Source organism: Gorilla gorilla, chromosome 15 (assembly GCF_029281585.2).
Source record: "Gorilla gorilla gorilla isolate KB3781 chromosome 15, NHGRI_mGorGor1-v2.1_pri, whole genome shotgun sequence".
Lineage (NCBI taxonomy): Eukaryota > Metazoa > Chordata > Mammalia > Primates > Hominidae > Gorilla > Gorilla gorilla.
Window position 1 is genome coordinate 97,069,332 of NC_073239.2, and position 23,928 is coordinate 97,093,259.

At 37.4% G+C, this 23,928-nt stretch overlaps 1 protein-coding gene across 3 annotated transcripts; it reads right to left on the reverse strand.

The window, feature by feature from the left end:
• Positions 1 to 8,771: 8,771 nt before the first annotated feature.
• On the reverse strand, positions 8,772 to 22,988 carry DIO2 (iodothyronine deiodinase 2). 3 transcript variants are annotated; one of them, XM_063698087.1, is made up of 3 exons: positions 22,498 to 22,719; positions 17,478 to 17,585; positions 8,772 to 14,530 (listed from the first exon to the last, which is right to left on the reverse strand). In XM_063698087.1, exons 1-3 carry the CDS (start codon positions 22,717 to 22,719, stop codon positions 13,931 to 13,933), a joined length of 930 nt encoding a protein of 309 aa, XP_063554157.1. In that variant the 3' UTR covers positions 8,772 to 13,930. The 3 variants fall into 3 exon arrangements, with proteins under 3 accessions (XP_063554157.1, XP_018865795.1, XP_030857880.1); XM_019010250.4 differs by lacking the exon at positions 17,478 to 17,585; XM_031002020.3 differs by lacking the exon at positions 17,478 to 17,585 and having other exon boundaries at positions 13,955 to 14,530; positions 22,498 to 22,988.
• Between the last annotated feature and the right edge of the window lie 940 nt (positions 22,989 to 23,928).

Below are 23,928 nucleotides of genomic sequence, written 5' to 3' on the forward strand. Positions count from 1 at the left end.
AAAAATTCCAGAAGGACCTAGTCGTGGGAGGCTGTCGTATTTTTCTGAGTTTTGCCTCCAGGAGCTTGACCAGATTCTTCTTAGGGTAAGTACTTGAGAAAATCCCATCCAGCTTCCTGCAGGGAGAGAAGAAAAAAAAAAATTGAAATACACTAGAGCACTCTGTTCTTTTAACAAGGCCTGTCCTCAGGAGAAACTAGTTAACCAGAATGAAACCTGCTGGGAAACAATCAAAGCCTAAATGACCTGAGAGAAGAGAAATACCCAACTCCAGCCAGCTCTAGCCTTCCACATGGGAGAAGGGAAATATTCAACTCTATCCGATGGTAGCCATCCTGTCCTATCTAAGAAAGAAGAAAAATATTGAGAAACACTTGTGAAATTCATAACCCAGAGGCCTGGGGTCACTAAAAGACCTAATCTCAAGACTATAGAACACTTTTCCTCCCCTTACACCTTACCATCACATTACTAAAGGTCTAGTTACAACAGTTCCATGTATCTGGTATGTTATGTCCGGATATCAAAAAAAAAAAAATTACCAAGCATACTAGAAGGCAAAAAACACAACTTGAAAAGACAGAACAAGCATCAGAAGCAAATATGCCAGGGATCTTGGAGTTATCAGACCAGGATTTAAAGCAAGTATGGTTAATATTTAAAGGCCTTAATGGATACAGTAAACAGCATGCAAAAACACATGGACAATGTAAGCACACAGACAGAAATCCTAAGAAGGAACTAAAAAGAAATTCTAGAGATCAAAAAGACTATAACGCAAATAAAGAATGTCCTTAATAGGCTTATTAGTAGACCAAATACAGCTGAGAAAAGAATCTCCGCGCTTGAGGATATACCAATAGAAACCTCCAAAACAGAAAAGTAAAAAAAAATAAAGACTGAAAAAACCCAAACCAGAACCGAATATCTAAGGACTGTGGGACAACTACAGAAAAATCTAACGTATGTGTAATAGAAATACCAAAAGGAAAAGAAAAAGATAAAGGAAAGAAAAAGTATTTTAGACTAATAACTGACGATTTCTCCAAACTAATGTCAGACCAAGCCAAAAATTCAGGTAGCTCAGAGAATACCAAGCAGGATAAATGTCAAAATAAAAAAATTTAAAAAAAAAAGAAAGAAAGAAACCCAACTAGTCAACCAACAAACAAAAATCAACTACACCTGGACATATTATTTCCAAATTATACAAATATCAAAAAGAAAGAAAAAGTCCGGAAAGAAATCAGGAGAAAAAAAAAAAACCCTATAGAGTACCAATAGAATAACATCCTTCTTCTCAGAAACCTTAAAAGCAAAAAGAGAATAAAGTGAAATACTCAAAGTGTTGAGAGAAAGAAGCCACTAATCTGAATTGTGTAGCCTGTGAAATTATCCTTCAAAAGTGAAGAATAAATACTTTCTCAGAAACACAAAAACTGAGGAAATTTGTTGTCAGTAGAACTGCCTTGCAAGAAATGTTAAAAGAAGTTATTTAGAAAGAAGTAACATAGGTCAGAAACTGAGATCTGCATAAAGAAAGAACGAGGAAAGAATAAGTGGAGATAAAGTAAAAACTCATTTTTCCTGTACTTAACAGATCTAATAGATAACAGTTTGTCCAAAATAATAATAGCAACAATGTATTTAACTATGTATGCTTACGTATACATCTTATTATATATAGGCTTAGGAGGGATAAGAGAGAGAAATAAGAATTATTTTGTTATTATAAGGTACCCACACTACCTGTGAAGTAGTATAGTGTTATTTGACAGTAAACTTAGATTAGTTGTGATTATATATTGCAAAAGCTACAGCAACAACTTCAAAAAGTACAAAAAAAGTATTACTGATATGCTAAGAAAGGGAAGAAAGTGGAATAATATAAAATGTACAGTTTAAAACCACAAAACGGGCCGGGAGCGGTGGCTCACGCCTGTAATCCTGACACTTTGGGAGGCCGAGGTGGGCGGGTCACGAGGTCAGGAGATCAAGACCATCCTGGCTCACACGGTGAAACCCCGTCTCTATTAAAAAAATACAAAAAAAATTAGCCGGGTGTGGTGGCGGGCGCCTGTAGTCCCAGCTACCCAGGAGGCTGAGGCAGGAGAGTGGCGTGAACCCGGGAGGCAGAGCTTGCGGTGAGCAAGATCGCACCACTGCACTCCAGCCTCGGCGACAGAGCGAGGCTCTGTCTCAAAAAAAAAGAAAAAAGAAAACCACAAAAGGGAAAAAGAGAGTAAAAGACAAAAATAGGAACAAACAGCAGGATCAACAAATATAAAACAGTAATAATTACGGTAGATATTAATCCAACTATATCTTTCATCATTTTGAAAATCAGTGGTCTTAGTATACCAATTGAAAGACATTGTCAGAGTAGGTCAAAAACAAGACCCAACTGGAGGTATTATACAAGAAACTTACTTTAGATATTAAAACACTGTTAGAAAAAAGTAAACAAATGAAGAACAATATATATACAATGCTAACGTTAACGTTAATCAAAAGAAAGCAGAACTAGCTAAGTTAATTTCAAACAGAGCAGACTTCAAAGGAAGGAAAGTTATCAGAGACGAAGAAGGATATTACGTTAATGATAAAGGGGCCAGTTCTCCAAGAAGACGTAACAATCTTTAATGTGTATGTGGCTAACAATGATGTCAAAATGCATGAGGCAAAAACTGATAGAACTGCAAGAAGAGGCCGGGCACGGTGGCTCACACCTGTAATCCCGGCACTTTGGGAGGCCGAGTTGGGTGGATCATTTGAGGTCAGGAGTTCCAGACCAGCCTGGCCAACATGGTGAAACCCCGTCTCTACTAAAAATACAAAAACTAGCTGGGTGTGGTCGCGGGTACCTGTAATCCCAGATACTTGGGAGACTGAGGCAGGAGAATCGCTTGAACCCGGGAGGCAGAGGTCACACTGAGCCGAGATAGTGCCATTGCACTCCGGCCTGGGTGACAACAGTGAAACTCCATCTCAAACAAACAAAAAACAAAACAAAACAAAAAAACTGCAAGGAGAAATAGGTGAATCCACTACCATAGCTGAACACTTCAAACCCCCTTTATCATAAGTGGACAGAATCAGCAGACAGAAAATCAGTCGGGCATAAGTGAATTCAGGAACACCATCATTCAACCGGTATAATTGACATCTACAGACTCCTTCATCAAACAACAGCAAAATATACATTCGTCTCAAGCTCCAAGAAATATTTACCAAATAGACCACATCTGGGGTCAGAAAATACACCTTAACATTAAAAAAAAAATAGAAATCATATAATGTCTGCTCTCAGACCACAATGGAATCAAACTCGAAATAAATAACAGAAAGACGACTAGAAAATGCCAAAATATGTGGCCATTAAACTCACTTCTAAACAACATGAGTCAAATAAAAAACCTCAGTAGAAATTTTAAAATATTTTGAACTAAATGAAAGTGAAAACACATCTTATCAACATTTGTGGGATGTGAAACTGGTGCTTAGAGAGAGGTGCTTATAGCATTGAATACATATATTAGAAAAGAACAAAGATCTTAAATCAATAAATTTTCCCCTCACAAAACTAGAAAAAGAATAAATTAAATCCAGAGTAAGGAGAGGAAAAGAAGAAGAAATCAATAAAACTGAAAACAGGAAATCAAGAGAAAATCAATAAAATGAAAAGCTGGTTTTTTAAAAAGATCTATAAAATTGATAAGCCTCTAGCCAGGCTAACCAAGAAAAAAACAGAGAGGACACAAATTACAAATAATCAGAAATGAGATAGGGGCATCACTACAGATCACATGAACATTAACAGGATAATAAAGGAATAGTATAAATAACTATATGCCCACAAATTTGACAACCTAGATGGCATGGGCCAATTTCTTGAAAGACACCATCTGCCAAAACTCAAGGAAAATAGACTGTGTGAATGGTCCTACATCTATCAAAGAAATTGAGTCAACAATTAAATAATCTTCCAAAAGAGGCAGCACCAGTTTCAGATGGGTTTGCTGGTGAATTCTACCAAATATTTAAAGAAGAAATTATACCAATTCTCTACAATCTCTTGTAGAAGATAGAAGTACAGGGAATACTTTGTAACTCATTTTATGAGGCCAACATTACCCTACCAAACTAAAGGCATCAGAAGAAAAAGAAACTACAGACCCATATCTCTCATAAACACAGATGCAAAAATCCTCAACAAAATATTACCAAATTGAATTCCACGTGTATAAGCAGAATTATACACCATTCTGAGTGGAGTTTATTCTATGTATGCAATGCTAAAATCTGGTCCAAAATTCAAAAATTAATTCATGTAATTCATCACATCAACAAGCTAAAAAAATCACATGATCATATCAGTAAATACAGAAAAGGCATTTGACAAAATCCAATACCACGTCATGATAAAAACACTCAGTACACTGGGAGTGAAGGTAACTTTATCAATCTGTTAAAGAGAATCTACAAAAATACTACAGCTAACGTCATACTTGATGAGAAACTCAAAGCTTTCCTACTATGATCAGAAACAAGGTAAAAATGTCCCCTCTCACCACTTCTTTTTAACAGTGTACTAGAAGTCCTAGCTAATACAGTAAGACAAAAAAGAATATAAAAGGTATACAGATTTGGAAGGAAAAACTAAAGCTGTCTTTGGATGCATATTACATGATTGGTCTTTGTAGAAAATACAAAATAATACTTTTTTTGAAAAAAACCTTCTGGGACTAACAAGCAATTACATTAATAGAAAGGGTGCAGGAAAGAAGGTTCATATACAAAAGTCAATCATTTCCCTATATACCAGAAATAAACAAGGGGAATTTGAAATTGAAAACAAAATGCATCAAATTATTTAGAATTTATATATATATAAGTTCCATATGTAGAAAATGATAAAACTTTGACAAAAATGTCAAAGAATAACTAAATGAGATATTCCGTGTTTATGGGTAGGAATACTCAATATTGTCAAGATATCAGTTCTTCCCAATGTGATCTATAGATTCAATTCAATGCAAATAAAAATCCCAGCAAGTTATTTTGTGGATATCAACAAACTCATTCGACAGTTATAAGAAGGCAAAAGACACACAACAGCCAACACAATACCGAGGGAGAAGTACAGACTGAGAGAATTGACACTACCTAACCTCAAGACTTAACCATAAAGCTACAGTAGTCAAGACAGTGTGATATTGATGAAGGAATATACAAAAAGATAATAGAACAGAATAGAGAGCCTAAAAATAGATCCACAAAAATATAGTCTAGTAGCCTTTGACAATGGAGCAAAGGCAATACAATCTTGTCAACAAATCACTCTGTAATACAGACCTTACAGCCTTCATAAAAATTGACTCAAAGTAGATTATAGATCTAAATGTAAAATACAAAACCATAAAGCTTTTAGAAGATAACATAAGAGAAAACCTAGATGATCGTGGGTATGGTGATAACTTTTCAGATGTGTTACCAAAATCCTCATCCATGAAGGAAATAATTGAAAAGCTAGATTTCATTAAAATGAAAAACTTCTATTCTGTGAAAGACAATGTCAAAAAATTGAGAAGACAAGCCACAGATTGGGAGAAAATATTTTCAAAAGACACATATAATTAGGGACTGTTATCCAAAATATACAACAAACTCTTTAAAACTCAACAGAAGATAACAAACAATCAGTTTCAAAAATGAGCCAAAGATCTTAACAGACACCTCACCAGAGAAGATGTATAAGTGGAAAATAACATATGAAAAGATGCTCCATATCATATGTTACCAAGGAAATGCAAATTAATTGTAATATGGTATCCTGGAATGGATTCTGGAACAGAAAAAGCACATTAGAATATAGATTATGGACTTTAGTTGATAATAATACCATATCATTATTGGCCCATTAGCTATAGTAAGTGTATAAATTAACATAATACATTGATAATAGGGGAAAATTGACATGGGGCTTATAAGAACTCTCTGTACTATCTTCTTAATTTCTCTGTACATCTCAAATTGTTCTAAAATAAAAATTTTATCTTTTTAAAAAAAGTAAAAATCATTTCAGACATGAAGACTAAACAAAACCGAATATAAGAACAAATACAGACAAGGAATGGACTGTGAAATAATTTAAAAAAAAACATACCACCTCATACCTATCAGAGTGTCCAAAATCCAGAACATTGACAACACCAAGCGTTAGTGAGGATGTGGAACATCAGGAATTCTGATCCATTGCCAGTGGGAATGCAAAATGGTACAGCTACTTTGGAAGACAGTTTGGCAATGTCTCACAAAACCTTAATAATGCTCTTACCATACAATTAAGGAACCATGCTCTTCAATATTTACCCAAAGGAGTTGAAAACCTATGTCTATACAGAAACCTGCACACAGATGTTAATAGCAGTTTTATTCATAATGACCAAAACTTGGAAGCAACCAAGATGTCTTTCAGTAGGTAAATGGAGAAATAAAATCTGGTATATCCAGATAATGGAATATTATTCAGCACTAAAAGGAAATGAGCTATCAAGCCATGAAAAGGCACAGAGAATCCCTAAATGCATATTACTAAGTGAAAGAAGTCAATCTGAAAGGCTAGGTACTGTACAATTCCTATATGACATTCTGGAAAGATAAAACCCTGGAGACAATAGAAAGATCAGTGGTTGCCAGGGGCTGGGAGTGGCAAGGGATGAAGAGGCAGAGCACAGAGGATTTTTAGGGCAGTGAAAATAAAAATACCTTGTTTCATTTTATAATGATGGGTAACATGTCATTATACATTTGTCCAAACTCATAGAAAGTATAAAACAGTCCTAATGTAAGCTATGGACTTTGGGTGATAATGATGTGTCAATATAGGTTCATCAACTGTAATAAATATATCACTCTGGTGAGAGATGTTGATAATAGGGAGGGTTTTTCCTGTGTGGAGCAGGAGGTATATGGAAAATCTCCATACCTTCTTCTGAAAGTTGCTGGGAACCTAAAACTGCTCTTAAAAAATAAAAAGTCTCTTTCTTAAAAAAAAAAAAAAAAAAAAAAAGCCACTGAGTTAACATCTGATATCTCTATATATTCGAGCCCTTCTTGCTCTCCTTTTTCTAGTAACAGATCCTACCCCCATTCAACAAAGTGGGCATGTTAGGCAAATTGGTCCAATCCAAGTTCTTCCCTGGGAATAAGGTCAAACTCCATCTGAACCACTTTATAATGAAATTGTAAGTCAGAGGCTTCCCCTAGCCAGATCACCCAACATACAGAGAAGGTGGTCTGGGTGAAAAAGCTGGCACCCAAAAAAGAATGAAGACAAAAGACCTGGCAAGCACTGAAGGCTTCTATGTTCCTGAATCCAGTTGTTACTAAGGCAAGTTTTATCCCAATCATTTGCAGAGTTTGGTTATTTCAGCCAATAAGTTCCACTTCTGTTTTTGTTTTTGTTTTTTTTTTTTAGATTGACTTGGTCACTTGCAGGGTCTTAATGAATCCACAACAGGCTCCTTAAGGGAGTGTCTTAGTTTATTTTCTGTTGCTATAACAGAATACCACAGACTGGGTAATTTTTAAACAATAGAAATTTGTTTGGCTCACATTTCTGGAAGCTGGGAAGTCTAAGATCTCAGGGCCACATCTGGTGAAAGCCTCTTGCTGTGTCAGAACGTGGCAGAAGGCATTACATGGTGAGAGAGGGCGAGAGTGCACAAAACAGAGAAACAGGGGCCGAACCTCATCCTTTTATTAGAAGCCCACTCTCCCATTAACTAACCCACTCCCTCCATAATGGCAATAATCTATTCAAGAAGGGAGAGCCCTCATAACCTAATCGCCTCTTAAAGGCCCCACTTCCCAGTACTTTTATATCAGCAATTAAATTTCAACATGAGTTTTAGAGGAGGCATTCAAACCATGGCATGAAGTGATGTTTTTATGAGTTTGGTTATATTGTTTTTACACATTACATTGTACCTAGCGCAGGGCCCTGCAAAGAATAGAAACTCAACAAATAGTTGTCAAAATAATGATTTTTTAAATTTCCTTTTGAAATTCTGGAATAGTAAGTAAGATGCTAATACTAATAAAATTATTTTGTGTAGGAAATCACGAGCAAGTTCAGAGTCTCAAGAGATGCTCCTACTTTAAGTTGCCTGTTTTCCAAAAAATGCACATATTTAACCATGTTATGAACATATTCCTTCTCATTAACAGTCCATTGCCTCCACAGAACATATCCTTTATACCTCCTCATAGTGAAAAGTGCTTGATATAAATGTGTTCAAATTTATCACATATTAATACACTGCCAATCATATAACAAATAATATAGAAATGTGTGTATATAGTACATGTGTGTGTGTGTGTGTGTGTGTGTGTGTGTCATTTTAACCAATTTCTTGGAAAGTATATTAATTGCACTTAGAAAGCCTGAGATGTAAATCTAACGAAGTAAAAGTTGGCTCCACAGTCTCTTAAACAGGCCCCTTTCTATGAATTCTGTGTGTAACTTGTTCATAAATATGGAAAGTATCTGAAGATTTTCTTTTTACTTGTCTTGATTTCCTTGAAGACCCTGGCACACAGCATGAGATTAAAATAATCTGGCATTGCTGGCTACTTTGCCCACAAATACCAAGGAATAAATATTAGAATGATGGATTCTCTTTCCCTTGTCAACCATGAATATGTCCCAGCCTGGGGCAAGTTCTAGGGAGAAATGTTAAAATAAACAAATAGAACCAAAGAGTAGCTTTATTCTTTTATTCAAAGTTTATTAAAATACAAGAACAAATTGTATAAGCACACATAGCACTCAGCACCAATATGATAACACTCTTTCTACTGATAATCTCCAAAGCAGTTCATTTTCTGCAACTGAGAAGCACATATGTGTAGCATATGCACGCATGCATTCTCACCACATTTAGCCAGGACTCTTAGCATCATGTCCCGAATATTCTCCTTGCCGGGGAGACAAAGATGGGGAGAGGCAAACTAATGTGACTACATCCAACCACTAACTGAGTCGATGACTCTTTCGTCAGTAGTTATCATCCGCACACTGGTCAACTCTGCACATCTCTGTCTCCCTCTTCGGGCGCCCGATTACTTGGGCTAGTGAGTCTGGTGACAATGTGATGCAAAACTAAACAAAACTGGCCAACATTCCCTACCCAATATCATTTAATTGCTTTGGTTATAAAGTACTGGATACTTATTTCTTCACACCCCCCAATCCTAATACACATAAAAACCACACTGACCAGTGACATGGGCCTGGAGAAGTCTTGAGAGAATTTTCTTTATTTCCCATCCCCTTCTGTGGGATTCTTTCATTTATGTGTTGACCTGTTTGCTTTTTGAGGGGAGGGGGAGAAATGGAGGGTTTGAGCCAAAATAGTGACTTCATTAAACATCTGCTGGGTCTTCGAAGTCTCAGTAAATATTGAATAAGCTCCCTGGAGCTCTGCTGTTGCTGCCTAAGACGGGCAGCCAGCCCCGACTTGCATGAGCAGTCTTGTTTGGATATCTGCATATGTTTGCTTTCTATTGGTTCAGACTCACCTTGGAACAGAGCTGGGTCTGTTAAGTCTGAGACCTTGCTTGTGGTACTATACACATAGGCCATTAGGAAGTGGCCCAATGTTTTGCTCATCCTAAAGTCACTCAATGACTTGCAGCAGCCTTCAGCCTTCTTTCAGTTGCGAGAAGTTTGTTTTCAAATCTTCCCAGATTGGTAGACCAAGCCCTCAGGGCCTTGTTCTTCCCAGTTAGCAACTTTCTAGCTCTCCCATCCTAGATCCTCTCTTTTCTTAGAGAGCCTCAGGACATGACCAAGATTGTGCCCATTGCAAAGCAGAGATTGGTACTTAAGCCCCATTCTGGAAGCATATATGAAGAGTGGGTTTGGATTCTATTTTTAGAGTGAAGGAGGAAGTTGGAATCTAACTATATATGTTTTAACTCTTACTTTTGGCAATACCATTTAGGGAAAAACAAAAACAAAAACAAAAAAAAAACTCCTAAAATTGAAAGCCTTACTTGCAGTCTCCACTGCTGAGACACATGACAGTGGGGATGTTCTGAAAAGTTCTAAATGCTAGTAAAGGTTTTCATTAATCCTTCAGTGGGACGGAAGTCAGTGTCTACATTTTTCCTTTTTCAATGGTCATATGATCCTAATTAAAGTTATTTTCCAAACCATCAGTCAGAGGTCGGATGGAACAAATGTCCAGATTCATCCATCCTCTTAAGATTGACATAAAGAGAAGTCCTGTAAATCAGTCAATTCCTCTTGCTTCGCACATAGGCCATAGGGCATGCTGAGGACACCTTGTAATCCACCTTTGAATTTTCCCAAAGGCATACATACTGTCTCTAACCTGCCCTCTAGAATTTTATGCAGCAAGGCAGCACCAACATGTGACCTCACCATATTTCATAATTTTTATTTCAGAGCCCAAATAGTAAAATACACTCAGGCAAAATGAAAGACAAGAGGCTATTCTTCCCACTGTGATGAGAGAATAAGCACTTCCTGGTTAATGGGAGAAGAACTTAACTGAACAGATCACTGGGAAGTTGATACTACCAAAAATCAAGGAGACGTGCTATAAATGAGGTGAAGACACAGGACCAGAGACCCAATGTGAAAAAAGAAAGTCATGTAAGTTAAGTGACTGTCACTTAGCTATACAAAGTAGGAACAGTTACTAATCTGCCTCTAAGGAGGTCAGTTACATTTTAATAGCTGTATGAAACATTTCTACATTACTGTGCGGGCATCTCCATTCATGCCCATTCAAGAAAATCATTGTTGATCCCACTAGTATTTTCACTAAGCAATAAATAAAGTCAGTCTTTGATAGGTCCAAGACATAAGTCTTTCAAACAATAAGTGTTTGAGTAGACCCAGATGCTATGATAATATCTAAAATTTCTTGGAAACTATTTCAATAATAGACAAGCTAATGAAGCTTAAAAGGCTAAACCGATAGCTCCATGTAAACACAGCCTATGGGAGAAACATGATTAGGGACTAAGAAAGAGAACTCAGACTTTTATATATGATATAAATATATCATAGATTTATACTATGATATATAAATAGATACACATTTCCCTGTGGGACTAAGAACTACAATTCTTCAAAGGAACATACCTTATAAAACACATGATACGTACATGAGTATTGGCAATCTAATAATTTCTCAGCATATCAGATAAAGCATTGATTTTCCTCTACCTCAAAATAATGAGTTCTTGTTAATTTCATAAAAGAATACATCACAAGAAATCATAAAAATTCATGTTGCGATAAATAGGTTACATAATTACAGGCTTAACCCTGATAACACCAAGACATTCTACATAGTGTAGGATTCCTGAGCTTTGTCCATTCATTTTCTCCATTGGCCCTTCCACAGCCTTTCTTCCAGAAATTCTTGCATGTTCTATTGAACATCTTCCTCCCTGATAGCCCATGTCTTTCTATGTTTCCTTCCTCTGCTTCATTTCTCCATTGGGCTAACCTCAGGGAGAATTGTCTGCACACATAAACGACCTCCTTCTTTAAAAATATAGCACAACTGGGTGATTTTTCCACCATCCTTTTCCCCAGTTGACTAGCACTGCCTCAGCCTAATCTCATCCCCCCACCGGCTTATCTGACATACTGTTACTTTATCGTACGTATAGAACAAAGGGGAAGTTTAAGGACAACAGTGTGAATGTGCTGCAACCAGATTTTTTATTTTACTGCTTTAGGGTTTCACATAAATCTCAACACCATTTTGAGGTTAAAAATCAATGGGGGCAGAGATAAGCCTTGAATGTAGAGGTTAACAACTGAGGAATCTGAAATAATTATTCTCAATATGATTTTCCAGCAACTCATTAGATAATGAAATTTGCTTTGTTTCTTTGTGGGTGGTTTTTACAGAATTTAGAACATTAGAAAGCTGATGTTGCCATGAAAAATCAGTCCCAATGGAGCTTTAATATTTACACAATATACCAGCTGGTGACACGACTGATATGTTGCTCCCATTTAAAAAAAAAATAAAATACGTTTGGTTCTTGCATACCTAGTTCTCACTCTTTTCTCATTTCAGACAACTAGTTTAAGAATGTATTTTCAACTTTAGTTTTTTTCTATCCATTTTATTTATTTTTTATTCAGTTATTAATGGAATGGACAAAAGATCCTTTGATTGTACCTTTAAATACAATCATATACTATGATTTCATAATAGTCTCATATTTACCAAAAGGAAATTATGATACGAAAGTGATTGGTCCATTCTTTTGAGGGGCTATAATCTTTAAATATTACTTATGGGTAAAACTATAGTGTCTATTTTAAAAGGAAAAAAATATTTTATATATATATATTTTTAAATAGCATTATAATCATATACTATAGGGACTTTAGATTACTAAACCTCAGCTAATGGGACCAAAGGAAGATCCAAGTCCAAATTCAAATGTCAATGGAAATTCCATGATATACCGGGGGTTGCCTTATAACAAAGCCTCCAAAATGATTGATCGGAATTATCTCTAACTTCCTCTTCTTCTATTTTGCAATGGAAGTAAGCTTGTTTGTTTGCACCTATTCTTCACTATAGCTCACCTACTTTGGGAGGAAATCAAGGCTGTGCTGAATGGCCATGGCACCTACCCCCCGCAGCAGCTGAGAATATATATACATATATTTGTATGTATGTATGTATGTATGTATGTATGTACGTATAATTTCTTCAGCTCAGCATTCAGAGAGAACACTGCTATAGAGACCAAGATTAGGAATGACTTGGGCCACATAGAAATTGTAGGAATGGGGAGGAAAAGACCAGCACCACCAGACCCACTGGTTTTCCTTTAATAGGTATCATGGGGTATAATTAACCCACTGAAAATATACATACCACATACATGGTTCAAAAGTAATTATTTCCAAAAGAAACCCCTCACAATTACAAATATTTAAGTATTTTTTTCTTTCAATCACCCCTTTCTCCTCTCTAGGAGCATATGACAAATATATTGTTTTTATATGTGTATTCTCTATGCCACTTTTAGTTGAGCTCCTTCTTCTTTTTCTGGCCTTGTGTATGTTTCTATGTATCTGTGGCTAACAAATGAGTCCCACTCTCTGCAGCTTAAGGGTGAAACTCTGTGAATTTTCCAAATCTTTCTGCCTCCTAGCTTGTCAATTTCATTTCTTTTTTACCACTCTCTCCACCTGCCTAGAAATTAACCCTCAGATTACAGATGATCATTCTAACCTCCCAGATTGAGGGATCATTCTCCGTATCTACAAATATACCAATAATTTCTGGGATATGAAGACTGAGAGCACTACATGGCTAGAAGCTGGAACATCAGAAACGACTCTAACATAAGGTCTAACCTTAACACCAACGTCTAACCACATGGCCTGGGTTCAAGGACTTGTTGTAATATTTGGGAATTTTCCAACTGGGCTCCATCCATGCCAAATAGAGCCAAGGCAACACCCTTTATCTTAATGTAGACAGTAGCTTCCCTAATGTAGTAATTATTCAGGTAAGTCTTTTCTTCTGGTCTCAAAGCATGCATCAGATGTATCAGTTCCTTCTCAATGCAGAATGAACACATGCTGAATTAGGGTTTCTTCCTCTCCATCTTGGGATCTTTTCACATAGGGCTTTTCACTAAGAAGAGAGGTGATACGGTTACTTACTCAGCCCAATGCCATTTGAGTAGTGAAAGAAGTATGGAGCTGTTAGAGATTCATGTTCTTCCGATGGATAAACTCCTGTCTTTCAGTAAGCCAATAGGGCTCTGTTGAAATATGGATTCAGTTCTTAATTTCCTTGCCTTTATATAACTTTTTAAAACAATAAGCTCTCTTATAATCATACCTTTAACCAGCTAATCTAGTTTTCTTTCATCTCTTGCTGAAATTCTTCTCCAGCCAATGCCGGACTTCTTGAAGGTTGTAGGAGAAGGGGCCCTTTCCTCCCAGATAAGCAATTTTCTGTCTCTGCACAATGCACACACGTTCAAAGGCTACCCCGTAAGCTATGTTGGCGTTATTGTCCATGCGGTCAGCCACAACTCGGCACTGGGGCGGCAAGGAGAAACGCTCCAGAAGCTGCTGGGCTGCTGCACATCGATCTTCCTGGTTCTGGTGCTTCTTCACCTCAAAAGACAAAGAGGAGTCCCCCGGTATCGCCCAGCCATCTGATGGGTGAGCCTCATCAATGTAGACCAGCAGGAAGTCAGCCACTGAGGAGAACTCTTCCACTAGTTTGCGGAAGGCTGGCAGCTGGCTCGTGAAAGGAGGTCAAGTGGCTGAGCCAAAGTTGACCACTAGTGGGCGCTCAGGGCTGGCAAAGTCAAGAAGGTGGCATGTGGCTCCCTCAGCTATCTTCTCCTGGGTACCATTGCCACTGTTGTCACCTCCTTCTGCACTGGAGACATGCACCACACTGGAATTGGGGGCATCCTCACCCAATTTCACCTGACGGTAAAAAAAAAAAAAAAAAGAAGAAGAAGAAGGCGAGAATATCACATTAAACACATTGCCACTTGAATTCACATTAAATAGTTACAATTGGCTCTAATAGAGTGTGGTATTTCTTTCAGAGTATTTGGTAAACATTTACTGATTTGAGTAAAGAGGCATGATGGCAGGTAATGTAAAGAATGGCCCAAAAGATAATAAAAGTCTTTTTTCATTCTGTATAGTCACTGAAGATAATTATTTTCATCACTGAAGGCACTGGAGTTAACTCTTCTTAAAATTAAGCCAAGGCTGGTATTCTTTACTATCCTTATTTTGCTGTCAATTCTTAACATGCATTCTATAACAAATGATTAATTGACTTCATTTTAAAAATTAGAAGCAAATGGTCTACTTTAAGACAAATTATCAGGGTCTTGGGACATGGTGCCTCTTTCTGAATTCTGAAACACCAGGCAGGACCTTCATTTTCTTGCATGATACTAAGTCATTTAATCTCAACCAATGGCCAGTGATACCAGTGGGCTCTATTCTTGGCCAGATCTAGAAAACCTGAGGTCTACCACTTATAAGAAGTGTTACTTCCACTTAACCTCTTTAGTGATTCAGCTTTCCCACCTGTAAAATGGAAATAATAATGCCTGTCTTCCACATATGGCAACTGGAGGACAACATGAGAAAAAGAGCTCTTTGTGCACTGTAACTGTATGGGTGTGTGTTGTCCTTATCAGATGCTACCCCGCCATGTGAAACAGAACATCATCATTCTTGGGCAATTCTGTGTTTGTTTTTGTTTTTTTAAATGCCCTGAGCAAAGCTTTGCACTCTCCTCAATATGGCATCCTCCCTGGAGGCTTCTACTGCCACTGCTTACAAGGTGGTTCTTACCACTCCAATCTTACAATTTCCATTTAAAAAAATAAAAATAAAAACAGACAAAAAAACAAAAATGGTTACTCCAGAGTTCTACTTTAAGTCAATTTCTCATTTTCCATGTGTGCTTGTTTCCTTCTTTTTAATCTAGGAAGTCACATTAAAAAGTACTTTTCTACCCCACAATTTGTTAACAAGCTCCTCTGAATGATAAAATATTGGGGCAGAAGAGGTAGAGATAAAAATTGTTTCATGTGCTCTCTTTGCACATGGTTTAAATAGTTGAGAACAGAATGAAGGAAAGTTTGCAGCCTTTGAATCTGTAAATTGATCATAAAAAGCAGGCAACAATAAAAGAGCCAATTACTTCAGTTTGAATTAATACGATTGGATCTTCCTTAGAATGGTTTAATCAAAGCCAATAACATTAGGGACAATTTAGGGACAGTACAATTGATTTTTATATACTATCCTTAATATTACAATATACTTCCAACTGGGTCGACTTATTTCCCTCATATACATACAGCCACACATAATGCTACTGTTAATTGAAGTCACTTCGAAGTGAATTGTTAAAGATGTAACAATCCAAACTGATACAACCCACTCAAGGGCTTTTATTCAGAAGCTTCTATCTAACGTTAATGCATAACTCATTTTAACTGCAGAGAAAGAATTAAAGTTCTTTCTCTCCCTTCTAAAAAATCCTAGCAGGGAAGGTTTGAAATAAGCATTATTAGTGTTCTAAGAGAAATCTTACTGTAATAATCTTCCTTCTCAGAAAGGAAGCTGCTGGTGTGATTTAAGTAAGTACATTTGTTTTTTAGTCACCACCACAGAGAAAATTATTTTACTTATAGTAACTTTCTTGATTAATTTGCAAATGACACTCGATGGAGAAATCTAATAAGCACATTTAGCTGGATTCTTTCATATGAACTACCCTAGTCTTTAAGGCATGAAAATATACATCAAATTTAAAGATATACATGTTGAAGGTATTACTAACCTTTTAAGCCATGAGTTCTTTTTGTACTTCTTTTTTTTATAGATCTAGGTAGTGGGTAGCAGGCTCTTCTCTTTAGATCTTTCCCATTTGAAATAACAGTAATGATTCTAGAAGGGATGTTTTAACAATATCATGTGTACTGTGTGCTCAACGTACTGTGATAAGAAGACCTAAATGCATTCAGATTAGTCTGTTGTGGTGACTTCCTGTTAAGTAAGCAACCTGTACACTTGTAGGTTCTTGATAGGTAAAAACATTCATCTGCATTTTGGAATCATTTTTGAAACCTATGAACAATTATGTGGCCTTGACAAATGCGCCTCTAACCCCCTGATTCATCCAAGCAGACCTGTTGATCCTTTCATTATGTCTGATTATTCAACTGAATAATCTAATCTGTTGCTTTAGTCACAGGGGACTCTCTTATTACCTGCAGTAAATTTTCTTGGAAAGTTAAGGCACCTTCTCCTTCTTAGAAACAATGTATAGTTCAGCTGCAGAATTCTTTCCAAAACACAGACTAATTTGCCTTGGGAAATTTAGAGTAAGTACAACACTGTCAGTCTAAAATAAAAAAATTAGGAAAGTTACCAAATTCGTAATGCTCTTTATGTGGGGGATTTAGCATTTTGTTAGGATTAGGGTTAGACTGGGAAGTACTTATTTTATTGAATGAATGCTAGTTGTTATAATCCTGGGTCAGTGAAGAATTTTACACTTAATGATAACCCTGACCTGCAATGAACATAATCATATTTGGGTGATGGATAAGCTCACTGAGGCAGATAAATTTAGAAATATGAATCCTGGGGCCCTCTCATAGAGTACTACCATAATCAGCACTCAGTGTTATTGATCTGTCCTTGACAGTCTCATCTGGTCAGTGCACAAAACAAATGTGGCCTATTCTTTTTATTTTGTTGAGAAGCCAGGGTCTCTTACTGAATGTTATAATGTCATAAATGGATATGCTTATTCATGAAGGTGCCTAGGCAAGAGAAAATGCGTAGATAAAATTAATATTATTAATAAAACTAAGAAGGAAAGACACACACCCACCATCCATAAATCCAAATGTGAGTAGACCAGTAGTCTGCTTTTATAAGCTTCATATACTAGTCATAAAATGTGTCCATCTTTGCTAAAACCTGATGGAGGACAATTTAGCTACAATAAAGAAAAAAAAACTTTTTTTAGATATGGAAGTTTCCTTTAACCTAAAAGAAAATATTCTAAAAGGATATTACTGTTCATTCTCATCTCCCCATTTGGTCACCATAAAAATTAAATTCCTAATAGACCAGAGTTTCAAATGGAGAACTTCTTGGTTTGCTGGGTTATGCACCCTGCTGAGACAGGCTGGGAGAATCACCATTGTCTTCGATGATGGAAGATTCTTTGCTCTCCCCACGAGCAAAGCATTCCTTGACACAGAGCCAAAATGATGAAGAAAATAAAGTTGGTCCCATAATAACATTTAGGCTGCAGGAAAGAAGCTCAACAAAAACAAGTTATCCCCTGGTACTCCCAAACTTTGTTTTAATTTCCCACAGTGGCACAGAAAGTCTGGCCACAAGTTACCTATCATCTTAATTTCTCCTTCTTAGAGGGTTTGTGTTTGGTTTTTGTCCTTAATGAGACATATTTGCCAAAGAGGCATTCAAAAGGCATTTTTTACTCTTGCGGAAGAGTAATTAGGTCGGTACCTCTTTCCCTGCCAGCATTAGCCGCTCTAAAGAGAACCCTGCCCAGTATTTAATGCCCAAACACAAGAAGCATCATTTCCACTAATTGGTCTTGAAGTTCCGATGTTCCCAAAGGGTCCCTTTATTTTGCAAGGATCAGAAAGGACATACGTAAAATGTGATATTGTCATCGCTGACTTTTATCTCTCTCATCTGCACTATTACAGTGGTCCTGTCTTACGTTTTTGCAAGCAACATCAACACAACACCAACAAAGGAGGTAAATAAAGGATTTGCATTTTTACGACAGAAGACACCTCCGGGCCAAGTTCAAATGTTGGAATGGAAATCTTTATAAATATGAACATGAACATAAACATATAGCATATATAAAAATTTGATTCCCTTGATGATGTTCAGTGTTCAGTGCATGGGGAAAAAGGAAATGCTGCCTTAGCATGTGGACTGTGAAATGCAGGGCAAGGGGGAGAAAAGAACCATTCATCAAGTAGAAGCAGAAAATACAGCATATACTACTAACCTTGTTTCTTGTTTTGGGATTTTATTTCTTTTTCTTTTCCACAGCCTGAGAAAGCCTTGTGGACAATATATCACATAATCTCATAACAGAAACTAAAGCAAATTATAAAAATGAAGGGTGGGTGTGTGGTAGCAGAATTTTCACACATACTTCTTGCTATCCAAAGCCCTGAAAATGGCTTTATTAACTATCAGGAAGTTTCAAATTCTTTGACATAATGACCAGGCTACATCAATGTCCTTAGAAACATGGCCAAACTATCATTAAGCAGAGATTTAACCATTTATATTCAGATTGGCCAAATAAATCAGAGTTGAAGAATAGGCTACGTACTCCTTCCTCTGAGCTCAATTCCCATTTAGCTATTCTCTTTTTAATTTGTACCTTGAAAATGTAGCTCTAAGCTCTATCATTCCCTAATGTTTTATCCAAGTGATGGACAAGCTCTGGCTGTGGCCTGCTTTGTGTTCTTTTGGGACTGTTTCTCTCTTAAAAGGGCCATTTTCCATTGTGGAAACTAGTGTCAAAGGCTTGAGGTGAATGAAGAGGAGGAGGAGAATGTTAAAGAGACCCTTTCAAAACCAAAATTATATGTTCAAATGAATATGTTTTCTGTACCTCTGCAATATTAACCGTGCAGAAGCTAAACTGCCTGTCACCATCTATACTGTGTGTTTACTTTTACACTTCATTTAGGTAAGAGCCAGGCTCCCAGACACAGCAATTTGCTTATTGGTTGCATGTTTTTAGTCTCTGAGCACCAGCACAAGGATATACTGTTCAGATGCAATGACACTGACTAAAGAAACTTAAATAACAAACACCTTTTATTCACCTCAGGGTCTCTCACCAGTGTCTATAGACTTTCCTTTCAATCAAAATTGTACACAGAATCCATCTCTTACTAAACTCACATTATCTTTAAAGGCTTCTCCAGAAAGTTAATTCAAATCCCTTTCAACCTTTTAAGAAAGGTTTATTAAAAAAAAAAAAAAGAAAAGAAAATATTTTGTTCTTTCTTTATTTCTGTGTTGCCCCTTGTGGAGGCAAAACACAGGGATAATACTTTTACTCCACTTTCTCTACATATCTTTCTAGGCATCTGACATGCAGCAACAAGGAGAATTAATAACAGTAAATCACATGTGTAGTTGTATCACACGGGCACACACCCCTCTCATCCTGGAAAACTTCACTTCTGGGGATGGGCAGCCTCAAAATAATGCAAGTCAGGGTTATGAAATAGTGTGATGCCATCTCAAACAGAACCTCTTACAATGTCTCTGGAAATGACTACACCCAAAGACAGTGGCACAGATGACAAGAGCATTCAGAGAAGTGATTCAACCTGGTTGAGAGATTCTGAGTGACCCTCAAATGCCACCACAGAAACCATCACCCTTGCCATACTTGAAGACAGAAAAGAGACCATCATTCAGTTCCAGCTGTGTTCATAATGTTTCCATTTATCACACACCCAGTCCGGTCTTGTTTCTGGATATGTGGGTCCTGGGGTTGCTTCTGCACATGGTAGCTATTACATAAATCATCAAAAGCAAACATAATAACATCAGTCGTGAACTTGGTCACTAATCAAATCAGTAGGCAGGGACAAAGAAATACAGAACAGGAATATACAAACCATATGCAAAAAGAAAAAACAAATCACTCATCCTTCCCAATTTCCTGGAATGGGAAAAACAACATATTGCAACACAATGGAACACTATACATTGGTGAAAAAAACAATAAACTTTATTAAAGACGTATTTGTTTGCTTTTCCATTTTATGTTCAATAAGCTGTTTAATGGGAGAAACAACCTCACTTAATATTTGTGGGTAACATTACAGCCCTAATTGTTTATATGAGAGATGACTGTTTTTCATGTTTTTCTTAATGAAACATGACATTTATATAAGAAATATATGTATATAAGTAAAATTCTTCCAATAAGTTTTTTTTTTACTTTATAGGCAAAAGGCAATTGTCCTTCCAAAAAGTAAGAGTTTAATATACTGAGATCAAATCACTGATATTTCCATGGTATCTGCTAACACGTATAAAATATGATGTTGAAGAGGGAACTTCCTAATTAATAATATGTCTGATATACTTGTGTACTCCTCCACCTGTCTCCAAATTGCCTTCCACTAAAACAAACCATTAAAAACTTCCCATTCAATGTATACTTTTGTGGAAATGAAATAATCAATTCAATATCTACTTTTCTAGATCTCCCGTCCTCGCTGACATGCACAATATAAATGAGTTTTTACTGTTAGAACTTTGAGCACCAATTCATATTCTCATAAAAGAATTTCCATCTACTAATAAGAGCTCTTACTATTCACATTTTTAACAACAATAAACACAAACCCTCTTTGGGTTACTATCAATAATAAAGACGTGCATTGTGGTAAAATTTCCCTAGTTCACAACAGATATTTTCTTCTTGAACATCTGATTTTCAGAAGAACAATCCTGTCCTGAATTCTTTGTAATTTTACAAGTTACTTCTTCTTTTTCTTGGCGCATGGTTTTAGTTTTCTAGTGTTTATTTATGGAGGATGCATTCCCTTGCGCCTCTATTATTTCGAGTTCCGCGTCTCTGGTTCTAAGGTGCTGCCTGCCTAAAACACACCACTTCACTGAACACCTGGCTTCTATATTCCTCTAAAATACAGATGTACAGTTGCTTTTTCTGGCATCTTGGGCAAGGTCCCACAACACTTTTATGGAAACCAAGATTGTCTATTTTGATAACTACTTTTGCCAAAATAGTTCATTCTTCTCAAGCCTGGTTGAGGGGGTGGAGGGGACCTTTAGAAGTCGTATGGGCATAGCAGGTGGGGGAAAACTGACAAAAGACCAGGGCGAAAATCATCCTCTGTGCCCCTGAAGATCTTAGTTGAAAATGCTCTACTAACATCTCTCACCAGCAAAAAGCCTGGAACACAGTATTTTTCATTTAGAAACTAAGATCACTACCTCTGATTTTGAGAGAGCAGCCCCTGGGCACTACCTGAGCAGGTAAGGGAGACCACCGCTCTAATGCTCATAACAGCTCTGAGATTTAATGAATCACAGACCCATCATCTCTTTCTAGGGCAACGTATTTTATTTTTGAGAAACAAAGTAAAGGAGGCTTCCCTTACAAATGCTGGATTTCCGACAGCTAGTTTTCAGACTTTTCTTTTGCAAGTTGATATCTAGTAACTCAGGATCACTGCCTGAAAATCGCTTCCAAAGGGTTCAAATTTGAATCACTGTAGAGGAGGCGGCACACAGCTGCTTGCTTTCATTAACTCTTACCTCTACCAGAAACCAAGCAGCTATGATGCCCAATCACAATTTCTATGACCATTTTCTTATCTTGCCAACTCTCTGAGAGTTCTGAGTAGCATTTCTCATTTCTTGCTTTTCAGTACCCACCCCTCGAACATACTTCCTCAGTGTACCTCAGCCTCCCATCAAGCAAAAAATCAAAATTCCAGTTTATGGCAAGAGCAGAATAAATGCAGCAGTCTCCTCTTCTCCATTATTTTCTGACTTTTCCCAAGTTATTGTACCAGCACAAATGCCTTCTACTCCCAAATCACAGCAAGATATTAATAACCCTTAGTAGAAAGATTCCTTATTAGGTCACACAGAGTCATTATGGCTTAATAGCTGTCACCCTCCCAAGCTAACCTGTGCAACAGGTGTGGAAAGTAAACTTAGAGGCTCACTTGGCAACCCCACAAATAGGGCTTCACAGCTCTCACCCCAATGCTCCCAATGGCCTCTGGTCCCCAGCATATGAGCCCCTGCCCCTGTAGACCTAGGGAGAAGCCCTTCTCAGCTCAGCTCACCTGTTTGTAGGCATCGAGGAGGAAGCTCTTCCAGACGCAGCGCAGTCCCTCTGAGGTCAGCATGCGCCGCCACTCTCCGCGAGTGGACTTGGAGCGGCTCAACAGCAGCACCACGTGCTTGAGCAGAATGACCGAGTCATAGAGAGCCAGGAAGAGGCAGTTGGAGAAAAAAACTGGCAGAATTTGCAGTGTGATCAGCAAGTCTACGCTGAGGATGCCCATCTTCTCTGCCTCCTGAGTCAGTTCCCTTGTGCGCTCTGGTTCCCCTTCACCCTCTTATTTAAAAGGGGGGTGGTGATAAAGGGGGTGGGGGAGGTAAGGGGGAAGGTTGGGGGTTGGGGGAGAAGGGGAAAAAAAACTAAATTAAAAGGAAGCCCAAGTTGTCTCCTCTTTCAAAGAAGCAGAAATGGCAAGACTAAGTCCAGTCTCTCCAGCCCAGCAGTTGGAGTGTGCCCATCAATTCATTCAATTCGGAGCTGCTGCCCTTTTTTTTTTTTTTTTTTTTTTTTTTCAGGATTTAAGATGTTAAAAAAAAAAAAAAAAAAAAAAAAAAACTGGCGTACTCGTCCCTAATCCAGTTACCTCTGTCAGAGTCCGTTAAAGACAGGCAGTTCTACTTTCATTTCCAAGCACCTATGAGACTGTGGCAGAGATTTTAAAATTTTCTTTAGCCTTTCATTGTCTCTATGCTCTTTAAACGTAGCCTGTTTCTTTCTTGAATTGCCAGAGTTTTTTTTTTTAATGTGCTTTAAGGGTAGTTTTTTTTTCTTTCTTTACTCCGTTTTACACACACTTTCTGTGCTTCTCTTCCTCCCAGTCTCACTCTCTCCCTTCCCCAGGAGCGACTGACTCCTCTTTTTTCTCACTCTCTGTCTTTCCCTTCTTGCTATCTGTCTGTGGTGCAAAGTGCCTCTCTCTGCAGCCCAGTGAGTCTCCCTGACGCCTTTTATACATTCCCTGGCTAATTGCTGCAATAGAGAAATGAAAGCCTAATCTTGGTAAAGATCTTGACGTCATTGAGAAAGAGGGCTTTACTTTGGCCAGGACTGCAGTGAATAGAAAAGCAAAACTCGACAACTTTTTTTTTTTTTTTAGAAGGGGTGGGGGAGAGACAGTGGAATTTTGCTTTGTGATTTAAAGAGAGAGAAAAAAACTAATACCCTTGACAGCTTTCAGGAAATGCTTCCAAACTTTGGGAAAAGTAATTTAATATAATGTGCAGATTGATATGGCCAATACTCTCTCTTCTGATTATCATTATCATTAATTTATGAGGGGTTTTGGAAAGAAAGGATCCTGGAAGGCAGGTAGAAAAAAGGAAGAGTTATCACAGATGGTCTTTGCTCTGTTTCTTGGAAAATATGAACATTTATATACAATCTTCATACCTTTATACCATGACTCCAACCCTTCGTAAGATCTGTGACCTAG